The sequence below is a fragment of the Amphiprion ocellaris genome, chromosome 13, assembly GCF_022539595.1.
Source record: "Amphiprion ocellaris isolate individual 3 ecotype Okinawa chromosome 13, ASM2253959v1, whole genome shotgun sequence".
NCBI classification, from domain to species: domain Eukaryota; kingdom Metazoa; phylum Chordata; class Actinopteri; family Pomacentridae; genus Amphiprion; species Amphiprion ocellaris.
Window position 1 is genome coordinate 30,049,688 of NC_072778.1, and position 22,365 is coordinate 30,072,052.

Consider the following 22,365-nt stretch of genomic DNA (forward strand, 5'->3'; position numbering starts at 1 on the left):
ATTTTCTTATATTCATCCATGCTTTTCAATAACCTTTTCACAAAGTTGCTTGGAGTGTTCTTTTGTCTTCATGGTGTAGTTATACCCAGGAGTACTGACTAAGCAGTGACTGGACATTCCAGATACAAGTGTCTTTATACTACAATCACTCAGATACATTCACTGCACTCAGATAATCTTCATTTTACTAACTAGGTGATGGCTAGCACCAACTGGCTGCACCTTTGTTGAATTAGGTGAATCCCTTTAAATGGGGTGAATATTTACGCTAAGACTTATTTTACATGTTTTAATTAAATGACATTACTTTGAAGAATTTTTACTTTGACATGAAAGACTCTTTTTGGAAATTCTTCTCAAAAAAAGCCAAATATAATTGACCACAGTTCAATGTTGAAAAGCAGATAAAGGAGAAAACCTTCAAGAGGGGTGAATACTTTTTTATAGGCTCTGTATATCTGCCACTACTACATGTGGTACACTGCAGCAGTTCTGAGTCCCAGCCTTGGTATCAGATCAACAGCTCTTCTGAAGCTGTTGCTCTTTGTTAAACCCAGCTTGTAGAGTTTTGAGGTGTTTGTGGTGTATATAAAGCTGAAATATTTCCCCACTGGCAGGTTTTTCTCTCCGGTATGAAAAGAAGTCATACGACTGACTAGAATATAAAATACAGCCAAAGGGTTCTGTTCTCAAAATCTGTTTATTCATTAAGACAATGAATCATCTCCTCAACTTTTTGACAGTGTATTTCAGTTTGAATTTTATTGCAATATTACATAGTGTTTTTGCCCAAATCCCTGTTACCCAAGCAAAGGAAAAACACACGCGCATTAATTAAACGGCACCAGAGCAGGATGTCACATTTTCCAGTGTGACAATACTACAAGACTACAGTGTTGTTGAGTTTGGCTTCTTGTCAAATGCTAATCAACACACAAACACGAACTGCAGCACATGCAAAACAGTGATTGAATGTCCTCTGTTGTGTTGCAGAGCGATGTACTGTATCAGCTAACAAGCCTGCTGCTAAACCACCAACAGCACCGCAGAAGTCGTGAGTATTTCTCTTTTCTTTCTCTGACACGCACACAAACGCTTACAAACACACATCCAAAGTGAGAATTTCTGACCCGCTGCTGCTGCTTTTGCCTCAAGGTAAAATTAAACTTGACTCTTGGATGAAATTCACTGGTGGTAGGAGGGGAAAAAAAAGATTGTGTGGATCAGAGCGGGAAAGTGCAGCTACATTAATTTAACGTGAGCCAGGAGCATATTGCAACATCTCTGGCTGCAGCCCACTTCCACATCACTCACAGACCTGCACAGAAATGCTGGCTTGTAAATCATGACCCTGACTTGTCTGTGTGCGTGACCACAACAAGTTTAAGGATTCTGTTTTAGAAATTGTCAACACCTTGAGCAGGAATTGTACCGTAACTAGGTGCAGCAGGACTTCAGCTTTTGCAAAATTAAAAACATGAGTGCAGAAGTGAAAGGAAGGATTAAACAGACTGTGTTTCTGTTGTAATGTAAGTTGCAAACATTAGTGTGACTGACTAACCAGCTTGCTACCTGTAATAGTAACCGAACCCAGCATTACTTCCAAAACCAAGAAGCATGTCAGAGGCTTACCGCATTCTAAGTGCTTACAGGTTTGAGTTATGCAAAAAAAAAAAAAGGGCACAACTCACTGCGTGGGAACTGCTCCTGAATTCTGCTATATGAGATTAAAGGCTAACATTAGCACTGATTTTCTGTTCTTTGCTTGGTTTGGATTAAGGCATATTTACATTTCAGCATCCCCAGTTAACCATGAACTCATATCTAAGATAGCAATATGTTTTCCAGATATATTAGCTAGTCCTCATCCTAAAAGCTCTTTCTCTAGTGATGTTGAAAGTTATACATATACTTTGAAAATGCCAACATGCATGTAAGCTGTTACAGATCTTCAATTATTAGAATGAACTAGGTCGACTCTGCAATACAAGCGCAGTAATGTCTTTTATTTATTAATTCTTGGTATGTCATGTAGATATTGAAGAATTGACAATAAAGCTGACTTTGACTTTGACTTTTTGCCAAGGACAGAAATAGACTGTAAACAAAAGACTGAGCATAGCCTCCGGGTCTGAAAGTGAAGCCAATGCGGAAGTACCGTAAACATGCATTCTTTCTAACAGCCAGCAGGGGGCGACTCCTCTAGCAGCAAAAAGAAGCTAGATTGTATAGAAGTCTATCAGAAAATGACCTTCCTTCTCACTTGATTTATCACCTTAGTAAACATTTTCCTCATCTTTTTTTTTTTTTTAGCTCAATTGCTAGTTTCAAGTCTCCTTAAATACAGCATGGTGTTAATATTGTTTATTATCTTCTTCTTTAAAGGAAAATAGACAATAAAGCAACTTAAAGGTGTGTTTTAGAGAAGGGCTACCTTATCGATGTGTGTAGTGTCTGTCATGTCCGTCCCTCATTCTGTTTTTAAAAGACAAAAATGGCAAGGGCCAAATTCCAACAGTAGTCCATATATTTTATTTACTCTCTATAGTTAGATGTTATGGTTACCTGAAACAAAGTCACACTTTGTTATTTTGTTGTTTTAGCAGACTACAAGTTAACATTAGAGACTCTGTTCTGCACTTAGCTTGATTTAGATTTAGGGAAGTTTACATTTCAGTAACCCCAATCAAAGTCATCCAAAACTCGCATCAAATATAACAATATGTTTGGCAAACACACTGGATAGTCTTTATGTTATAAACCTTTCCTCCGTGAGCACTAAACATACAGTATTATTTGAAGATAACAAATATGTAATCTCAACAGTGACAGATAGTTGTATTAGAACAAAATGATAATGTTAGCATACATTTTTCTTTAATATACAAATAAGAGTAGACCTAACTAGGTCTACTCTGCAGTTCAAGAGCAATGCTGATTCTGCATCTCCTAAATGAATCCTCAGCAGGTCAGTGATGATTTTTGTTGTTGTTGTTTTTGCCAGGGTTGTGTTGCTTTAGACTCACACTTTTAGCACAATATTCCATATGTAGCTATTTAAAGCATGTAAATCCCTTTTGCGGTATTACCATTTATAAACAAGTTACAAGACACACAAATGAGTTGAGCAGAGGTCTTATTTCAGCCACAGTTAACACCTGCTCTTTTGTTATTGTTGCCAAAATATTTTTTCATGGCAAGTCACTGTACCACTGAAATGTGCTGTGTGTAGCTTAGTAGGCATAGCAATAAAATTAGCAAACAGAATAGCAACGGTTAGCAAACAGTAATTTTTTTCAGAACAAAGTTGCTTAGGCTTTGAAAGAAAGAAAAATAAACCCAAACTAAAGACTTGCCTCTATTTGTGGTATCAGAATAATATAAACCCAAAATGGGGACTTTTGACATCACCGTAGCAAAACATGGCAGGAAAGCAACCATTGCTGTGCTTCTTCTTGTTTAATTTCTTTAGCTCTCACCACTTCTGGTACAACATATCTAATGAGGGTTTTCAAGTGCTATGTTTAATGCTTTATGTATGCATTTTATCAATAAGCCAATTTAAAAAAAGGGAAGAGAATGTGTGGTGAGCTTACAGTATATGTTTAAAATTTAAAAGAGACTCGATGCCAGAAGATGATGCAAAAATCCTGCAAGTTAAGAAAAAGTCATTATGGTCTTTGGAGTAATTCAGTTGGATAGTTTGATGAAAGTTCCAGGTTGGCGTATAAAGTCTAATTTCCACCACTCTGGGTATGTAACTAAATAGTTAATTATATCTCTGTTAGGATGGTGTGTGCCGGAGCTGTTGTGGTTTTTGTGGCTTGTTACACTATTTTGCTTGTGAAGCTGATAAGCCTATTTCTGTTGATTACCAATGTATGCCCCGAGGTGTAATTTTTTTCCCCATCTTGTAGGTTATTCAAACATAAATGCTGCTTTGTTTATTAGGGTGAAATAATTGTTATTGGTTAAAACAATGCCTTGTTTACTGCAGCCATTAGGCTCTTCTCTGTTTTTTTATTGTGACGCTCAAAAGCATAAAATGTTCTAGATAATGAATAGGCCTACTTCATCTTATTCAAGAGTAATTGAGCTATTTAGGCTAATTGCTATATTCTTTGCTGAATATTTACGATGTCTGGCATTACAGAAAACTCATCCAACAGTAATTCCTCTCAAACTGGCTCTGCACCTTAATTCAGTACAAATAAATCCGAGAGAATTGAGCTGTTTATGTTTTCCTTCATTAGAGCAATGAGTAAAGAGCATATTGTATCTGATCCAATCATATGATGCTCAGACATCTGCATGTATGTAGCAGAGTGGAAGAAGTGAGTAAAACTCTCCCAGAGTGAAGCCAGCTTTTATGTGTTGCTGGCTCAGAAACCCAGAAAACGTCTGCTTTTATTAACACAAAGGGCTCAAACTTACGTAGTGCTGGATTTGGTTCCCACATTGGTTCAGCTGCTAAAGCAATATGCAGAGGTAGAGCCCTGTACTGTGGTGGACAATATGCAGAGAAAGACACAAACAATACCGTGGTTAAGTTCCCTGTGTTGTTCAGGACATGAAGATTGCTGTTCAATACTCTTGACCCAGAAGTGGGTAAAAGCAACCCAAAGGTCTCAGTTTGCGAAACAACTGTTAAACTTGTGTATGATGGACATCATCTTGTTGGACTACAGCTACAGTGTTTTACTGCACTGGCCTTCTGCCGCTTCTCCACCTTTAATATCATTCATAAGGTGGTCAGATGATGCAAGAACTTGGTTGCTAAAGTTTTATTTTGTTGTTGTTTCAGCATTTTTCTCACTTGGAACAACACAACAAGATGTAAATTCGACATAGACATATAACATACCATGCCTATTTACAGTGTCTGATTTTTACTCCACTTTTCACACTGTTTTGGACTTTACCAACTCCTGACAGACATGTTTGGCTCTGTAGCTGCTAATTACTTCACTAGCTTCAGCAGCTAGTTGCTAATTTGTCTGTCTGCTGTTGTTGCTATCTGATATTAGGAAGGTAGTGGGTTTATCACAATCATTTTGCTAAAAACAGCTACCTCTTGCAGCAAGATTCTAGGCTAATCAGAGTAGTGAGACCCCAACATATTGATCAGATCATGTCGATGAGCCACGGCATTGAAACACCTAATGCTTAATATTGTGTAGGTCTCCCTTATGGCGCCAAAACAGCTCAAACTGATTGGACCATAGGCATTGCAGATCCTTTGGGTCTTTTTGGTTGCATGTTGGGGCTTCTGAGAGTTTGGTTTCTTCTGGCACATCCTGTAGATCCGCAGTTGGGTCAATATCTTATGCTGTATGTTGTAGTTTTTAGCTCCTGAGCAGTTTTTGTGGTTACTTGGTTAGTCTCCACAATGGGGTGTGCTAGGTCTGCAACAATTCGTCGGTACAGTAACATCCACTGAAATGTCAGCACTTACAGTTTCCCAACAGAACATTGCATTTTAACAAGGTGATCAATATCATTCTCTTCACCTGTCAGTGGTTTTATTGTTGTGGCTGATCAGTGTATTTCCTAGAAGACCCATCTGGCACAGACATGATATATGTATATACTATATATATATATTATTATTATATTATTGGTTCCAACTACAGAACTTTATAAGCCTTTAAAGGAAGTCCAAGGTGAACCTGCAGTCATTGAGTATAGCAACAGTCCCTTAGCACCAAACTGAAGTAAAAATAATGTGTAAATTGCAGGATAATACAGACCTCCATGCAAACCACAGCAAGAGAATGAGCAGGAAGAAGCAGGACTGACAGAAATGAAAGCTATGAGCTGCTTGTTCGGCTTCAGACGAGCCAATCACTTCATGGGTACATTTTGTTTTGCAGTCTGAGTAGATGTGCATCTGAAATTCTCCACTGCCGAGTGTTGAGCAATTAGTCATTAACTGAGCAAGGCTTTGATTTGGCTTTGGAAAATATGAAAATCCTCTCAGACAAACTTCCACAAGTAATGAAGCTCTAGCAGCGCTTTACTTTTCGCAATAAAAAGACTCCATTTTATAAAGGCAATTAAGGGCATCCGCACCTAGTAGAAATGTGATGTTCTGCTTTCTAAGCCCTGCGTGTCATGGATGCTTTAGTCCATAACACATTTATATCTGACTGCGTCTGTCCTCATAGACGCTTATTCTCTCTTGTGCTTTTTATTCATTTTCCTGCCATGCTCCCAGGCCTCTCTCTCTCTGTTCAGCCTCCACCTCCCTCTCTCTTTCTATCCCCCCTGCCACTCGCTCCCCTTCACTTCCCCGTCATTATCATCTCCATCTCACTCACTATCTCCCTCTCTCCATCTGTCCCTTCTTATGAAATAAAGTATGAATCCATTATTCATTCATTCAAACATATCTATCACCGCCGTGTGCTGCACTGTGCCCCTTATCTGCAAAGCTTTTTCTTATTGTGCTTCAGTTATTCACGACTCGTACGGCCCCATCTGAAAACACCACAACACTGGGGAGTGTTTTTTAGTGGTGCAAGCACTGACAAGAGTGGTTCGTGAGGCAGTAAAAATCCCTTTAGGGGATTCTCCTGTCATAACAATAGCAGTGCCAGCTTAAAATAACAGTAGTTTGTGTGGAGGGTTTATATAAAGCAATAAAACATGGGAACTTGCCAATGCACAGCACATAAATACTGAATAATTTGTGTGGTAAGGAGCAGGTGATGCTTTGAGGGAGGTCATGTTATCGACTCTGCCTTGTATATCTTTTTCATAGCATGCATATATCTATATTGTTGGAATTTGATGCCTAGCATTGGGAGAGTAAAACAAACAGAACAAGTAGAAGAAGCGGGACAATGACCTGGTTCTTTTTCCAATTAGAAGCCTCTTTAAACATCAATGCGCAACCCAGATGAAGGGCCGATCTCAGCCATGCACGTCCCCCTTGTTTCCAAGGAATTCTTGGCTGTAGGTCAGCAGTTGTCAGACAGAAAGTTTCCAGGTGAAATAACAATCTGGCTTTTCTTTTCGAGCTCTCAGAGCTGAAACATCTGGTGGGTTTTTTAGTCGTGAATGTCTGTTTCCTCTTTCCCTCAACATGAACCACCAGCTCCACTTTGGCTCTGTAATTAATCCGTTCACCAGAAAGGTTCTTCAAAGGGAATTGCAGATCACGACTTGCCGTATCCCACCTAATGCAGGCAGACAGGAGGTCACGGCTGCAATAACACGTGTCCCTTTGTCTCTGTGCAGAATGTTGGAGGATGACCTGAAGATCAGCAGCGATGAGGAAGAGGCCGAACAACAGGTGAGCTCCCACCACAAGTCCATTTATTCAATTACTGCACATCATCCCTCGCTCACTTGTCCTCCACCAGTCGGTGATTCATCCACTAACATACATTGCTTAACACTCAACTGGCATGACATTTACAAGCGGTTGTTGTAAAAATTTCACAAAATGCTTGTTTATTAGAAAAAAAACTTGTTTTAGTAGGATTGACTTGATTCTTACCAATAATTACAATATTAGCTTTCATTTTTTAGTGCAAAAAAAGCACATCACTAACATTTGTGACGTCATAGAGGTCAAGGGTCAATACCTGCATTGTGTGTATTTTATATAAGTATTGCAATAATAGACAGTAAATGAATGCAATGTCGTTTTCGATAGTTCACAGTAGGTGACAGTAGGTAGTCCAGGATTATTCTGAAACATTACAGGTAATAGTCAGTACCTTAATTCCGAAGACTTCAAGGAACCTCAGTTATTAATAGGTTGACTGATAGTGAGATAAACCAGTTAGTTCATGTCCAAAACTCAGCTAAACAGTGTTCAGAGTACTGTCCTTCTGCAGCGAATTAATGGGTTAACAGGTAACTATGTGTAAAGAATACTGTCCATCCATACATGTATATATTTAATGGTGTTGGCGGTCAATAATCTGCAGAACTTCTTTTTCTTCTATGCTTCTCGGATCCTACATCGGTCTACAGACAGCTGAGGAAGACTATTTGCGATTAAATGTTGTTAAGTCAAATCTAATAGGAAGTTGCCTAAATCACTGCAGTAACAAACTATCATGGCCTGGTAAAAAGCAAAGCACTTTAAAACAACCTTCCAGTTAAATGTTTGTACTGGAGTTGTAAAAGGTTTAGGATGTAAAAGCTCAAGTTTTATTGTATAAATGTTGTAGGAAAAAGGTCTGCCTTTTGAACTGCCTGAGTCTTGTAGAGACGGCAGCAGGCTAAAGTGTAGATCCTGCTTTGTAGTAATCAAGTGGTAGATCAGGGTTTTTTGACAGAGGAACTGTACATCATTACTGTGTAAGGGTGGCCATAATGACTCTTTTCTAGGTCACAGTTTGACTCATTTGTTCCAAAATATTCATTCTGATTTGTTTATTGACTTGTTGAGTGGCACAGGATAAATCTGAAACCCTTGTGTTTAAGGTTTTTTCAAAAAACTGTCTATTATTTAGACTAAATGGTGTTAAGCAGCAAGCTAAATATGACCACTGAGTTATAGTCTTGGTCTTGGTTAACCTGTCGATACTGTAGAACATTAGTATCTGGCTACACCAAAGTTTCCTTCTGCTATAGGAGAAAAAAAAACGCTTTGGCTTGTTTGTATTTCTTTAAACCAATCACAGTCATTGTGAGTTTAGCAAAGGATGCGGCTTTGGTGTTTCCTTAAAATAGTAATGATAGAAACTATTGTGATGGAACATTTTCATGCAGAAAGACAATCACTGTGGTTAAGATGGAATTCACTGAGAAGAAAACAAAACAAAAACGGGGCTTCCTTACGACACAATTCAAATCCTTGGCAACGTTTGACATTTTCAGTGTGGTGGGTTTGCTCTGGCTACATTTGACAATAGAAGCAGCTTTCAAGTCACATTTCTGATGACACAAGTGGTAGAATGAAAAAAATAAACCTGCAAGGAACTGAACATGAGTATATGTTTTCTGTTGAGACCAATTTCACTTCCGTGTTCTGAAATTACATATACAGCGTTTATAAAACACCTAATTTACCTTTTATTTATCATTATTCCTATTGACAACAATAAATAAATAAACAGAAGAAAAGTAACCAATGCTGTCTGCATTCAGCTCCATGTTGTTTTTCTGTTTTGATATGCAAAGTTGCACCACCATGCTTTGATGACGATGGCAAGAAAAGCACACATTATGATTTTAACGTGAATTAGTGATGAATTGCCATCATCAGTCATCCATCAGTATTAGTCTAACATGATTCATGACGGTGAAGATACTGAAAAACAAAGATGTATGGCAAAATTAGCCTGTTTTAAGAGGAGCTTATGGCTTATTAAGAGAAGCTAGGTTTCCCCTGACTGTAGTTCACACATTAACTGTGTCCACTCAGAAAGGATTGAGCTGTTGAGTTTTTGTTCCTCTTGACTGTAATTCTTAAACCTGCCGAGCAGTGCCACAAAAGGCACAGTGACCAAAAGCAGGGCTGCTAGTAGGTATTTGCAGCATTGATGTCAAATGAGCTGATATTTTAAAGCAAATTTATCATGATCTATTTATAGGGTACATTTACTTATTCAGAAAATGATACATAATAAGAGCAACATAATAAAATAGTAATATTAATGTAAACAAAAACTATGTAATAATAATAATAATAAATAACAAGAAAAACACTCAGAGAGCACAGTACTCCTCCAAGGCTGTTCATTCCCCCATATGTCATTGTCAGAATTGCAGCATATTTTTGTAGAAATGTAGCTTTTTTTTTTAAGAAATGCAGCATTTGTTTATTAGTTAATGATGATCAGAAATCACGGCAACATAGAACATGTCCATTTAATATAGATGTACCCACAAACAGAATGACCTTGCGCTGAGCACAGGCGTGTGTTATGCATGTGTACGTTATGTATGGATACCGAATCATGTGACCTAAATATGTAGCGGGTGGTGGGAATTGATTGGATTCGGAAACACCCCCACAATTTAATCAATTGTTCGTTGTATCATTTCTGACGGATAAGTCCTGATAAGTCCTCAGTGGTGGATTTGTAGTAGGATCATAATCATGTGATCGTCAGCAGGCAGCTGATGTAGTGTTCACTTGTTGTCATGGTTACAGTGATGCCGTGCAATGATACAGAAATCTTTAACAAATTCATGGATCCAGACTATAAGCCGCATCACTGCCAAAATCTATTCAGTTGATCCTTGTGTCATTTCTGACCTTCCCTGAAAATGTCATCTAAATCTGTTATTCCATCTTTGAGTAATGTTGCAAACAGAGAGACAAACAGATGGACAAACGTACGCCGATCGTCACATAACTCCACCGTGTTCCTTGGCGGAGTAATAGTAATTGTTTTAATGTAGCTTCAACAAAAATAATGCATTAAAAAGTTAAAAAAAATGTAAAGAAAGGTTTTGATCCTTGTTTTGTCCATTTGGAAGCCTTTCTGGAGCTTTCAGTCAGATCACATGGTGATAAGCTGCTCAGTTAGCATAGAATTTTGCATTTTCTGTGAGCATTTCATTTCCTTAATATTACTATTGTAACTCCATCTTGGGATGAAGATCATGCCACTTGTGTGAAAGCTCCAGGAGAGCTCATAAATGGAAGATTGTTTTCAATAAAAAGCGATCACAGATGTGTAGAAAAGTCAGATGTAATGTCTTTAAGCATTCAAACAAAGAAGAAATTCAAAACCTTTGAATACTTTTACAGGAATCCTTGACTAGTTATTTGAAGGCAGATTTAGGAAATGTAATGATGTGTTTTTTAACATTAGGTTTTATAATACATCATCTAAATACTGCTTTAATGCATTATTTTATAACAGCTGTTTCATTTGATCACTTTATTACGGTTAAATACACTTAAGCCATTCAGTCACTCCAGGCTCTGCATGCTAATTTTGCGGCTAAAAAAACTCAAACTTTGAAATGCCATAGCTGCTCCATCACTTGTGTGATGTTTGCAAACCTTGGAGCGGCGATTCCTCCTGCTGTTGTTTATTCAGAGAGAGGTGGGGGTGCAGCAGCGTGTTAGGCAGTGTCCACCGACTAAAGGGGTTGGGATTGTCACTCTGGGGCACTTTGCATATGAGCCGTGCAGTTGTCCTGCTCTTCCTGTCTTGTTTTCCAGCATGAAAATTGGCATGGTGGCCCTTTCTGCTCTAATCACTGTCATCGCGCACTAATGATGCCAGAGATGAGTTCAAAGCGGTCGGTGGGGGTCTCGTCGCTGCCCCCTCCCCCACTGTGCAGAAGGATACCAGCGCTCATCAAAGAGTCTGAGAGATATTTTCTGTTAATGAAAAGATACCCATTCCTCTCATCCTCTTTTAACTGGCCTTCTGATTGTATAATTGCCACGATGGTAGATATTGTAATTATAAATGATGGCAGGTCATTTATAGTGCTTTTAGTTATTATAATTATGTTGAAAGTAGACCTGTTAATTACAGATAGTTAGTATGCATTCAGAATTGTAGCACAAGTGGCTTCCCTAATCATAGGGCTCATATATGATTACTATTGGCATTGGAAAAATAGACAGGATGAAATAGGATGTGTACAATTATTTTTTCTTCTTTGTCTATATCTCACTTTTCTGCTTCAAAATATACCTTAATTTTTTGTCTTGCTTTGTTTCCTGTTGGATTTCAGAGCATTTATCCCACCTTAAAAACACTGTGACATAAAAACTGCTGCATTAATCACTATTTTATGTTAACATATATTGTTTATTACTTCCTGTAAAGTATTACACTATTTTTGAAGTCTGATCTTCATCTATTTGGCCAATGAAATGTGATTTTGGGTAACTGGCTGGCCCCATCTGTCTTAACTTTTAGATGCGTGAGTGATTAGACCCTACACTCTTCCATAAGTGGGTCAAAAATGACCCATATAAGAATCAATGTGGGGGGTTTTGCCTTTTTTTTTTTTTTTGGTTAAGAATAATCCTTTGTATTATTGTTTGTATTATAGTTTTGTCCACACAAGAATGATTTCTTGTTTGAAAAATGTTTATTTTTTGCTTTATAACAGATTTTGAATATTTTGATGATTGAAAAAGAAGAATATTGCATGGAACAGCAATAGAAGAATGTCAACCTCCAAATTTGTGCATCACCTCTTGTATGATATTATCAGTAATAAAGAGCTTGGGGTAGTAATACAAATATAACCATTTCTTTAAAAATATAAAAGGTAACTTAAAGTTTTAAACTGAATAATGTCAAAAACATGTTTTTTGAGGAATAGCTGGAATATGAAATGATGAAAACTTTTCATTACATAGATATTGTAAGAAAACGACCTCACCGAGTAATTTTTGACCCATTTATGCATCTAAGGGTTAAAAAACCACGAGATGGAACCACATGGATAATGAGCTGAAACTCCCTATACTACACAGTGTCATTTTACACATTATTATTATAAAACATATAGATATTCAGGGCTTTGAAGAATTAGATCCACATTTTTGCAGAATACATCCACCTCACAGCTCCATGCAGCATCTCTAGCTACGGCACTGACTTCTGGCTAATCTAAAAATGAGCAAAGATGTGAAGCATGAATGGAGATGAGGCCTGTAGACTGTCCTGTGAGGGCACCCAGCATTTACTCAAATTGGCCGCGCTCTTAACTAGGCATAAATTTAAGCCTTTAGACGATTTAAATGGCTGAGTTATGTAAAAATTCACACCCTGTGCATTTGTCTTGAATGGGAAAATTAGCTGTAGAGACCAAAAGCTGTTTTTGCACAAGGCTGTACACATATTTATTTCAGCTGTAAAGCTGGACATTTTAATATGGGAGTCTATAGGGATTGACTCACTTTTGGAGCCAGCCTCAAGTGGACATTGATGGAACTGCATGGTTACTGCATGGTCTTGTCTTGTGGTGCCAATAGTTTCATATGCTGTCACTGTCCTGCAGATAATTTTAATAACTATATTAATATAAATAACATAGTTTCAGTACATAACTCCCCCTAAATCCACACATTTTTTTCTTTCAACGTGTTTCTAAGTCAGCTGCAGAGGTATATTTTTGATTTTGGTGAGCAACATTCCTCTGCTAGCTGCTGTAGCCCACAAGCTAACTGCCGACTGGTATGACAGCTTTTGTTAGTGGCTCTACGGACTTGGCAACGTTTCAGCCACACCTCGGGCCGCTAAGTGTGGGTGACACATTGTCAAGTCATTGCAGAATCCAAAAGAAGCAGGATGATAGCAGTGTGCAGGTGCTTTTTCATTTTCTTTGTGCAGCTTATTGTGAGGGAATACATACTGAGATTTATGGCCATTCATGTGCTTCCCGATGATTGAATTAGGTTGCATTGGACAAATTTATGTAGACACCTTCATGTTCAAAATAACATAAATTTTGTATATGTTCTAGAATTTTATATAAAATTACAAAGCGTATTTGGCACATGCCAGGAGGAAGCTATAGGGTGCAGGATTAAGTCTTAGGGAAAGTATTTTGCTTTTCACTGTGAATAAGTGTGTCTCCAAAAAAACGTTGAAGTATTCTTTTGAATCTCCACCACACGTTCCCTCTGTGTGTATTTTTATCCCGTCGTCAATCTCAGTGCAAGACAGACGTGGAGGGTGATTTAAATAAACAGAGAGGGAAGTGAGAAAGAAAGAAAGAAAGAAAGGAAAGAAGCGAATAAGTTAGTGGGACACTGATGGAGAGAGAAAGACCAAAACAGACGAGACAGGCTGATAACAACAGAGACAGCAGGCGAAGATAAAGAGAAAAGAGATGGAGAGAAAACAAGAAGTCTGAGACCAAAGAGAAGACAGAGAGAGAGAGAGAGGCTGAGATGAATTCAGTGGCATTTTTCTGTGCATGCTGTTAACAGGCTTATAGCAAATGAGTGCATGGTGTATTATCAAGCTTTTATAGCCCGAAGTGAAACACAACACACACACACACATTCACAATAAAACACACAGCCTCGCATGTATTACACACGTGCACCCAAATATACATACAAGAGCATACAGTGTGCCGCCGCAGACTTTATACTCACAAGCATTTACGCCAGCAAACACATAAATATAAACACATGCTGACATAGTCTCCGTGTAACACACACACAGACGCACACACAGATGCACACACAGATGCACACCGTCATTAGTATGCTGTGGCACAACGCTGTGAGGGCAGCAGAGGAGTATGATGAATATGTTTTTGGCACAGAGCAAAAGAGACGGCGGAGAGGAGGGAATTGAAAGAAAGAGCAGAGGAAGGAGAGATGGAGGAGAGAGGAGAGGGAATGAGTGATAGCAGCAGAGAGAGAGAGATGCTCCTAATGACTTTAGAAACTGACAGAAAAACAGCAACCCAATTACTGCTGCAGGACTGTCCTTTGTCTCCATCTCCCTGTATTTCTCTCTTTTTCTCGGCGCGAGCTCGCGATGACAGATCACCTTGGTCTGAGCAAAGTCAGGCTAAAAGTTCTGTCTTCATATAAAAGCACAGTTGGTAAAAAAAAAAAAATAATAAATGTCCAATGCACAAGGGGGTGGATGTGGTTCTGCAAAACTATTCACAGGTTTTATGAGGTGTTGTACTGATAGACTGTGTGGCTTTAAGATAAATCCATGGATGACATCAGTCTTAAGGAAATAATTATAATAGCCTCGAGGGTTTTGCGTTTGGAAGCTTATTGGAAGCTTGCGTGCATCAAACTTCATCTAATTACAGCCACTGATGATAGAAGTCCATCTGGTCAACACAAACTTTAAACTAACTCCAGTTTGATGCACGCTATAGTCATTTACAGCAGGAAGAGTACAGGTGTTAAGATTAACAGTGGCTCTGTTCTGTTAAAGCCATTGTGGCAGTGAGCCAGCCTGAAAAATACAAGGATCCTGAAACTGGAGCAGCTTAATGGAATCCAGTGGCCATATTTAAGATTTTTTATTTAAAGCTTTTCGTAAGGTGGAATTTTAGAGAAGTAGTGGTGCAAAATCTGCATCAAACCAGTGATTGCTGGTGTTATGATGGAATAATTTCATTCATTTAACACATCGTCAGGTGATTGTGGTTCTCCAACTCATTTCCTTTTATTCTTTTATTATCTATTGTAAAGTGGATATACATTGTGCTCAATCAATCAACAGCCCATGTCCACAGCAGAAAGTTTGATTTGTCATAGCCAGAAAAGCACAGATGACACAAATTTTCTAACAAAACCTCAGTTACACTTATTACACGTCTGTTTTTAGTAACTCGACAAATCAAAGTCTGTGCTGTGAACATCGTCTACTGTTCTACCTACTGAGGTAAATCAGTTTGGGTTGTGAGATGATTTGCAGAAATCCAATAAAAAATTTTTAAACACATAGAAATTCATTCTCTCAATTTACCGGACGATCTACGTTCCTACCCTCACCTATGGTCACGAGCTTTGGGTAGTGACCGAAAGAACAAGATCGCGGGTACAAGCGGCTGAAATGAGTTTCCTCCGCAGGGTGGCTGGGCTCTCCCTTAGAGATAGGGTGAGAAGCTCGGCCATCCGGGAGGATCTCAGAGTAGAGCCGCTGCTCCTCCGCGTAGAGAGGAGCCAGATGAGGTGGCTCGGGCATCTAATTAGGATGCCCCCCGGACGCCTCCCCGGTGAGGTGTTTAGGGCACGTCCCACTGGGAGGAGACCCCGGGGAAGACCCAGGACACGCTGGAGAGACTATGTCTCCCAGCTGGCCTGGGAACGCCTTGGGGTCTCCCGAGAGGAGCTAGATGATGTGGCCGGGGAGAGGGAGGTCTGGGCTTCCCTCCTAAAGCTGCTGCCCCCGCGACCCGACCCGGACCAGCGGTAGAAGATGGATGGATGGATGGATGGATGGATGGATGGACATAGGAATTCAATATTTTAGTCAAAAATCTTTGCAAAAATTGTAGTTAAACGCAGCTTGTTACAGACATCACTAGTGTCTGTGCAAATCAGCTAGATATTACATTAGAAATCAGCCGTTTCTAGCTAGAATAGTCATTTACTGCATTAACAATGTCTAGACTGGATTTCTGATTAATGTTATCTTCACTGAAAAAATCTGCTTTTCTTTCAAAAATGAAGACATTTCTAAGTGACCCCAAACCTTTGAGAGGTAGTATACATTGCTTTGATTGATGTATTCTGCTACTAACCAATATCAAATACTAGTATAAAATAATATTATTATGGTTGTGTCAGATGTTTTGGGGGTCAAAGACAGAAAAGTTTAGGAGATCCAATATATCCTAATACATCTCATCTCACTGTCGGACTACTCTGATCAGTCACAACATGAAAAATATTGCTAAATATTGTTGAGGTCACCTTCATGCTACATCTAAATTGTCAGGACATGGACACAGCATATCTAGAGGTGTCCTGTGGTGTCTGGAATATAATCATTGGCAGCAGATCCTTTATGTCCTGTGGGGAGAAGGGTGAGGCCTCCAGTGATCGGGCATGTTTTGGTGCTACCTGAGGCTTGTTCAGCTTGGAATCTTCAGAGTTTTGAGGTTAACATTTTGGGCTCTTTGTTGTCTTCCTTGTTCCATTGCAGAACAGTTTTCGGTGTGTGGTCGGGTATATTGTCATGTCAAAGTAACATCCACATAAATGCCAGTAACCAGGTTCACCAGCAGGACATCATGTGAGCCAGTCACCTGTCATTGTTTTTAATGCTGTGGCTAATCAGAGCAGACGAGTGTTTAAACAGCCTCTCATTAAATATGCAGCCTTTGCTATGTGATGTAGCACCGCTGCACCCCGAGGCTTAGAAGGACTGATACTTCATAAAATGTAATAATCTCCTCTGACAATAGTGGACTCAGTAGCACTTTAAAACACTGTGAGAAGCTCTGGAATAATATCTGTGTTCTTGATGGATCACAAAATGCATAGTTAAAGTTATACTGTGGACCGTTTGATCTCTAATAATGCCACAAAGCAGTGTTTTTGTGCATTACTCCAAATTTTGTTTGTATTTTAGCGTGAACTGCAAAAGGACTGCTAGCAAGAAAACAGATGTACATGCAGGATTTGATTTGTTGTGTGTTTTGTGAAGAAGACATACATTAATGGCTCAAATAATTCACTGTAGTGAGAAACAGTTTAAGCAAAACTGTGCTTCAGGTACCCTTTAAGCATACTGAGTCTACATCTACAGGCCCACTGGATTGCAGATGTTTTCTGCCTGACACATTTGATAACACGAGATTATAAAAAGAAAACTCCTTTGTTGAAATTGATGTTTTTGAATGAGAATATTCCTAAACTAGCATTGTATTTTATCCTTTGGTTTGAAGTAGTGAATGACTTTAGGTGGATGAATTCATTAGAAACAATGCATTGATCGGATGTTTTCAAGTTCGAAGTATGTCCTGCATTTTGTAGTAACCACACGAGTCATGGGAAAATGCCAATTTTTCACATGTAGAAAACTACACATGACAAATTAGTCTTTTACTGATCAATTGTCAATTCATCAAAAAACACAGCAAGAGGACTGCTAGCAAGAAAACAGATGTAAATGCATGATGGACATATCTGATTTGTTGTGTGTTTTATGAAGACAATACATTAAATTCTCAAATATTGCACTGTAGTGAGAAACTAAGCAAAGCTGTGTTTGAGTTACCTTTAAGCATATTGACTCTACATCTGCCAGCAGTGTGGTATTGAAGTGAGCAGTGCTGACCTTTACCAGTTTAATAGCACCCTCCAACTGAAGCATGCAGTTCTAGAGTGACCTCAAATCACAGTTTTCATTGGTGTAAATGTGCAATGCATTGTGTATAAAGAAAATCTAAAAAAAAATGGGTGTTTGCAGAGAAGCCGAGGCCTAATGGACAAGGGTCAAAACTCTGCATGGAGCACAGCTTTGATTAAAGGAGCTCAAACTGGAGATTTTTTGGAATAATTATGCTTATTTCTAGCTAGATATGGTATTTTTCACTCACTTTCTGTCTGTATAATCACCTGTTTTGCCAGTCGGCTGCTATGATGAAGTAAACACACCTCATCATTTGTTTATTCTCAGGGTAATGATAGGTGCTGCACCTCAGAGCTCAGATTATGTCCAGTGGTATGGGCTGTGCATTACAAATCAAGTCGGTGCTTTGTGTCCAGCTTCTTCTTTTTTTTTCGTAGAGAAGCAGCAAAATGCATCCAGGGGAAAAAAAAGCCAAGTGCAAAGGCTACTAATAAACCTTGAAACGGTGATAACATGTAACAAAGGGTCAGAGCAAACCAGACAGTCAGCACAAACTACCGCAAACAGGAATGTGTGAGGTATGGAAAGGTATCGATCGATGGGTTCACAAGGTTACTGAGTAAATGGAAAGGAGAGGAGTGACTACATGGAGTTAAAGGCAGGTGAGTAAATAGAGACGTCTCATATCTTGGCTGGCATGTGGGAAAGGAAAACATTTGCTCATTTTGTGTCTTATCTGCTGTACATGATTGGTAATAGAGGAAGGAGGCGAGGTGGACTGTGCATGTAGGACAGATTAGTATTTGTGAATGCAGCCACAAGTCTTTGGGAACTCGGACTCTCTGTGTCAAATCCAGCTGGCAGCCGATGGGAAGATGCTAACATGCAGCCTGTGGAGTCTCTTTGTTTTCCACTAGTGAAAATCCAGTAGCTGCTACATTTTCAGTCAATGCAAGCCCTGCGCAAGAGTTGCATCAGGAAATTCGGGATTTTGAACTCGGCGTTCAGGTGTTAGAAATCCTTTATAAAGTCTCTCACGCAAAGTAAAGCGACGCCGTGAAGACAAGCAAAGAATTCATTGTTCAGTCGCTGTTCAAGATGGTGTGGGGGTGTCTAAAGCCTTGTTAAAACTGTATTGCCGGGCCTGCTGTGAAACATAGTGATGTGTTGCACCCACGTGAGAAAAGAGCAGAGAGGAGGATACGGAGATTTTTAGAAATGAAATCACACACATCTCTGAAAGCTTTAAGGTCTGAATTGTCTTGTTTTCGGTGAAACGGCTTTTCATTGTGTCAGGAGCAATACTTCCAGATGTGCCGTAACAGAGGAGGTTGTGTGAATACAGTAAAAGCCGGTTGGGTTGTTCTTTATTTAAATCCGAGTAAAGCCACCAGCTAGCTAAATATATTCACACATAGATCCTCTCCGTGAGCCCTGCAAGTCTCCCAAAGCCAAAGATCTGAGGAGGTTTGTTGTTCTAGCCTGCAGCTCTGCATCGATCTATCAGAAACTTCACTGGTCCAGTTAATCACCTTATTCCAAGAGAGAGAGGGAAGCAACAAGCCAGAGGCGAGAAAAGGTCCCGTTTTTGTTTGACTAATTCATATTAATTGTCGGCCCACAGTGCTTGAAGAGAAATTAATTGCTGATATTTGCAGAAATTGAGTTTACTGTTTTTGTTTTGTTATTGTAATTGATGTAGTCATGTACAAAATTGACTGGGAGGTGATGGAGGGAGGAGGAGAGGATGAGGGAGACGGGTTTGGGGGGGGTTAGGAAAGACTCCACTGACAAACTTAATCACCCCATTCTTTGGCTGAAAGGAGGAAAAGTATGAATAGAAATAAAGGCGTGAACAGAGGCTGGGGTGAAGAGAGAGGGCAGCGAGGAAACAAGGGAAGGAGGGGATGAAGGAAGAGAGGATAATGAGAAAATAGAGAGGTTTTCTTGTCCTTTTAATGACAAGGAGCCCTTCTCTTCTTCTTACGAAGGACAGGGAGAGAAAAGGGGCTGAATGAGGAGAGAAAAGCCAGTTTAAGAGGAGTGAAGGTTTAAGAGGGTGAAAGGTAGATTGTGGCTTCATGTTGTATCAATTAGTGCAGTCTGTCATTTATTCTGTAGCTTTATTAACTGTAAAATACTGAACTAGCCTTGTTCAGTATAACCTGTCTAATGTAAATAAAGACTGCATTGCATTCTATTTATATCATTTGATTTAACACCATGGAAAATGCGATAAGTTCTAAATACAATACAATGTCAAAGATTAAATCAGCCATCTAGGTCACATTTCAGATGTCATTTTCTCCAAATACAGATTTTTCTCTATAAACTTCTCACATTTCAATAAATGTTCCACTGATTCAATATCCCACCAAAAATCAAAGACTAATGAAAAACCCAGGACAGATTTGTGGATCAGAATTTTGTTGTTCTCACATTAATTATGTTTGGACCCTCAGATTTATCTCCTGTCTCTGTTTATAAAACTAGATATAAAGTAGTTCAAACCAGCAGCAGCTACAACAGTAACATACTGCTGACACTCTGATGCTTCACTATTATTAAACCTGTTATGTCCTATACAATATTACATCAGAGGGACCAAATCATACTTTTACTTCAATACTTTAGCTACATTTTGAATAAAATACATATATACTCTTGCTAAAGTCAGATTTTTCATGCAGCACTTTAACTTGCAATGGAGTGTTGTTGACATTGCTGCTGTAGTGGTACTTGTACTGAAGTAAAGGATCTGAGTATTTATTCCACTGCTGAACAGTAATACACCAAAGTTACCAAAAGGCACCAAATGTGTGTGTGTGTGTGTGTGTGTGTGTGTGTGTGTGTGTGTGTGTGTGTGTGTGTGTGTGTGTGTGTGTGTGTGTGTGTGTGTGTGTGTGTGTGTGTGTGTGTGTGTGTGTGTGTGTGTGTATATACCCGTGTTCAAAAGTTTGGGGTCACTTAGAAATGTCTTTATTTTTGAAAGAAGAGCACCTTTTTTTCAATGAAGATAACATTAAAAACACTCAAAACAACCGACACCTGAGACCCACAGTAAGCATGGACATAATGCCAACACAAAGGAGCAGTCATAACATAACCATAATATAATTTTATTACTAGTATTTAATATAGAATAGTAGCAGAATACACCAGTCAATATTTATAACTATATTATCATTTTCTATATTGATAAAATACTTGTTTATCATTATTTATTCTCAAAATAGACTACAAACAAAAGTTTTTATCTCATAATATTGTGACTTGATTGTCCAAATGATCATTTGCATTTATTTATTATTTCTTTTTCTTTTATTTTTTGGACCTCTTTGTAATATCATCTCTTGTCACCACTGACAGCAAAATCTGATCCAAACAGACAGAAATATGTGATCTCATATGATGTTTTATAATTTATATATTGAACAAATAGCTACACTGATGCGATTCAGTTTGTAGAATATAGTGAATATGGATAATGTTGCATTTTTTAGATGTTTTTCTTCACTTTACTGTAAATATATGAGAATGTGGTGTTGGTGTTGCCATATGTACTAATTCAGTTTTTGTGATGAAGGATTTCCCTGAATGTTCTTCTGTGTTTGTGGCTGAACAAACCGCTGGATGACCTAATAAAGTGTTGTGACAAAGGTGAAGATGCAGCTGGTTCTGATGCTCATTAGATCCTGTTTACAGTTTTCTCCTGACAGTGCTGATTTGGTCGATTCTTTGTTTACTCAGTGGCTGCTGTAATTTAATCTAATTGAACTTAATCTAATTATTGAACAAATCAATTAATTGACACTGTGCAGAGAATTGATTCGAATCAAACCATTCGTCTTCACTGCTGATCACAGAATTACGGAATCAATCACGGTGTGGATTTTTATCTAAGAACCTGAAAATGATCAGTTTACATAAATACAAGAACTAATCACATTCATTGTACGCTGCTAAGATTCACTCCTCTTCTTTTTTTAATGTTGTTGGCACAGTTTGTCCTGAAATTTTAAATACAGTGTCTTAACATTCCTTTTGTTTTTGCCTTTGTGTGTTGACAGGTGTCTGACAAGCCCAAAGCCAGAGGCACAGCTCTAAGGTAAGACAAATAGCCAGACTGTGTTGTAACATTTATCTCCATTTCACATCTTTTATCGCTCAAAATAATGGAGCAAAGAGCTGCACATTTTGCATATACAAGCTCTTAAGATGACGTGTGTCACAGAAAGTAAGTTAAATCCATATATTCCTGGTGGTCAGTATATCTCTTGCAGAGGAAATGCAATGAAGCATTTCAATATCAATCAAAAAACAAGCTAGAAAGACATGTTTTTTTAATCCTGAAACATACAGATGAGGTAGCTGTGGTTTTTGAAAGCACTGTTAAGGTCAAATACATTGAAAACCAAAGTCAGTCCACATAGCCCCTCAGCAGGAGTGTACAGAGTTATTATTTCCCACCTTAAATCTAAAAGATGGGCAGATTTAAGCTACTGGATGCTGCTTAAGTGTTTCATGAGGATGCAAGATTCATTAAGGAGTCGTAATAGTTGAAGGTTATTGCAAATGCAGTCAGCGTTAAGGCTTCTGGAGGTGTAGTGGCTCTAATTCAGTGAAATATCTGTGA

At 38.7% G+C, this 22,365-nt stretch overlaps 1 protein-coding gene across 3 annotated transcripts in view; it reads left to right on the forward strand.

The window, feature by feature from the left end:
• Positions 1–22,365, forward strand: part of aff2 (AF4/FMR2 family, member 2) — a 221,450-nt gene that overhangs the window by 130,385 nt on the left and 68,700 nt on the right. For all 3 annotated transcript variants that reach the window (XM_055016689.1, XM_055016690.1, XM_055016691.1), the window contains exons 8-10: positions 994–1,054; positions 7,243–7,297; positions 21,800–21,837. In XM_055016689.1, the coding sequence (XP_054872664.1) occupies positions 994–1,054; positions 7,243–7,297; positions 21,800–21,837 (154 nt within the window). The remainder of the gene's footprint in view (positions 1–993; positions 1,055–7,242; positions 7,298–21,799; positions 21,838–22,365) is intronic.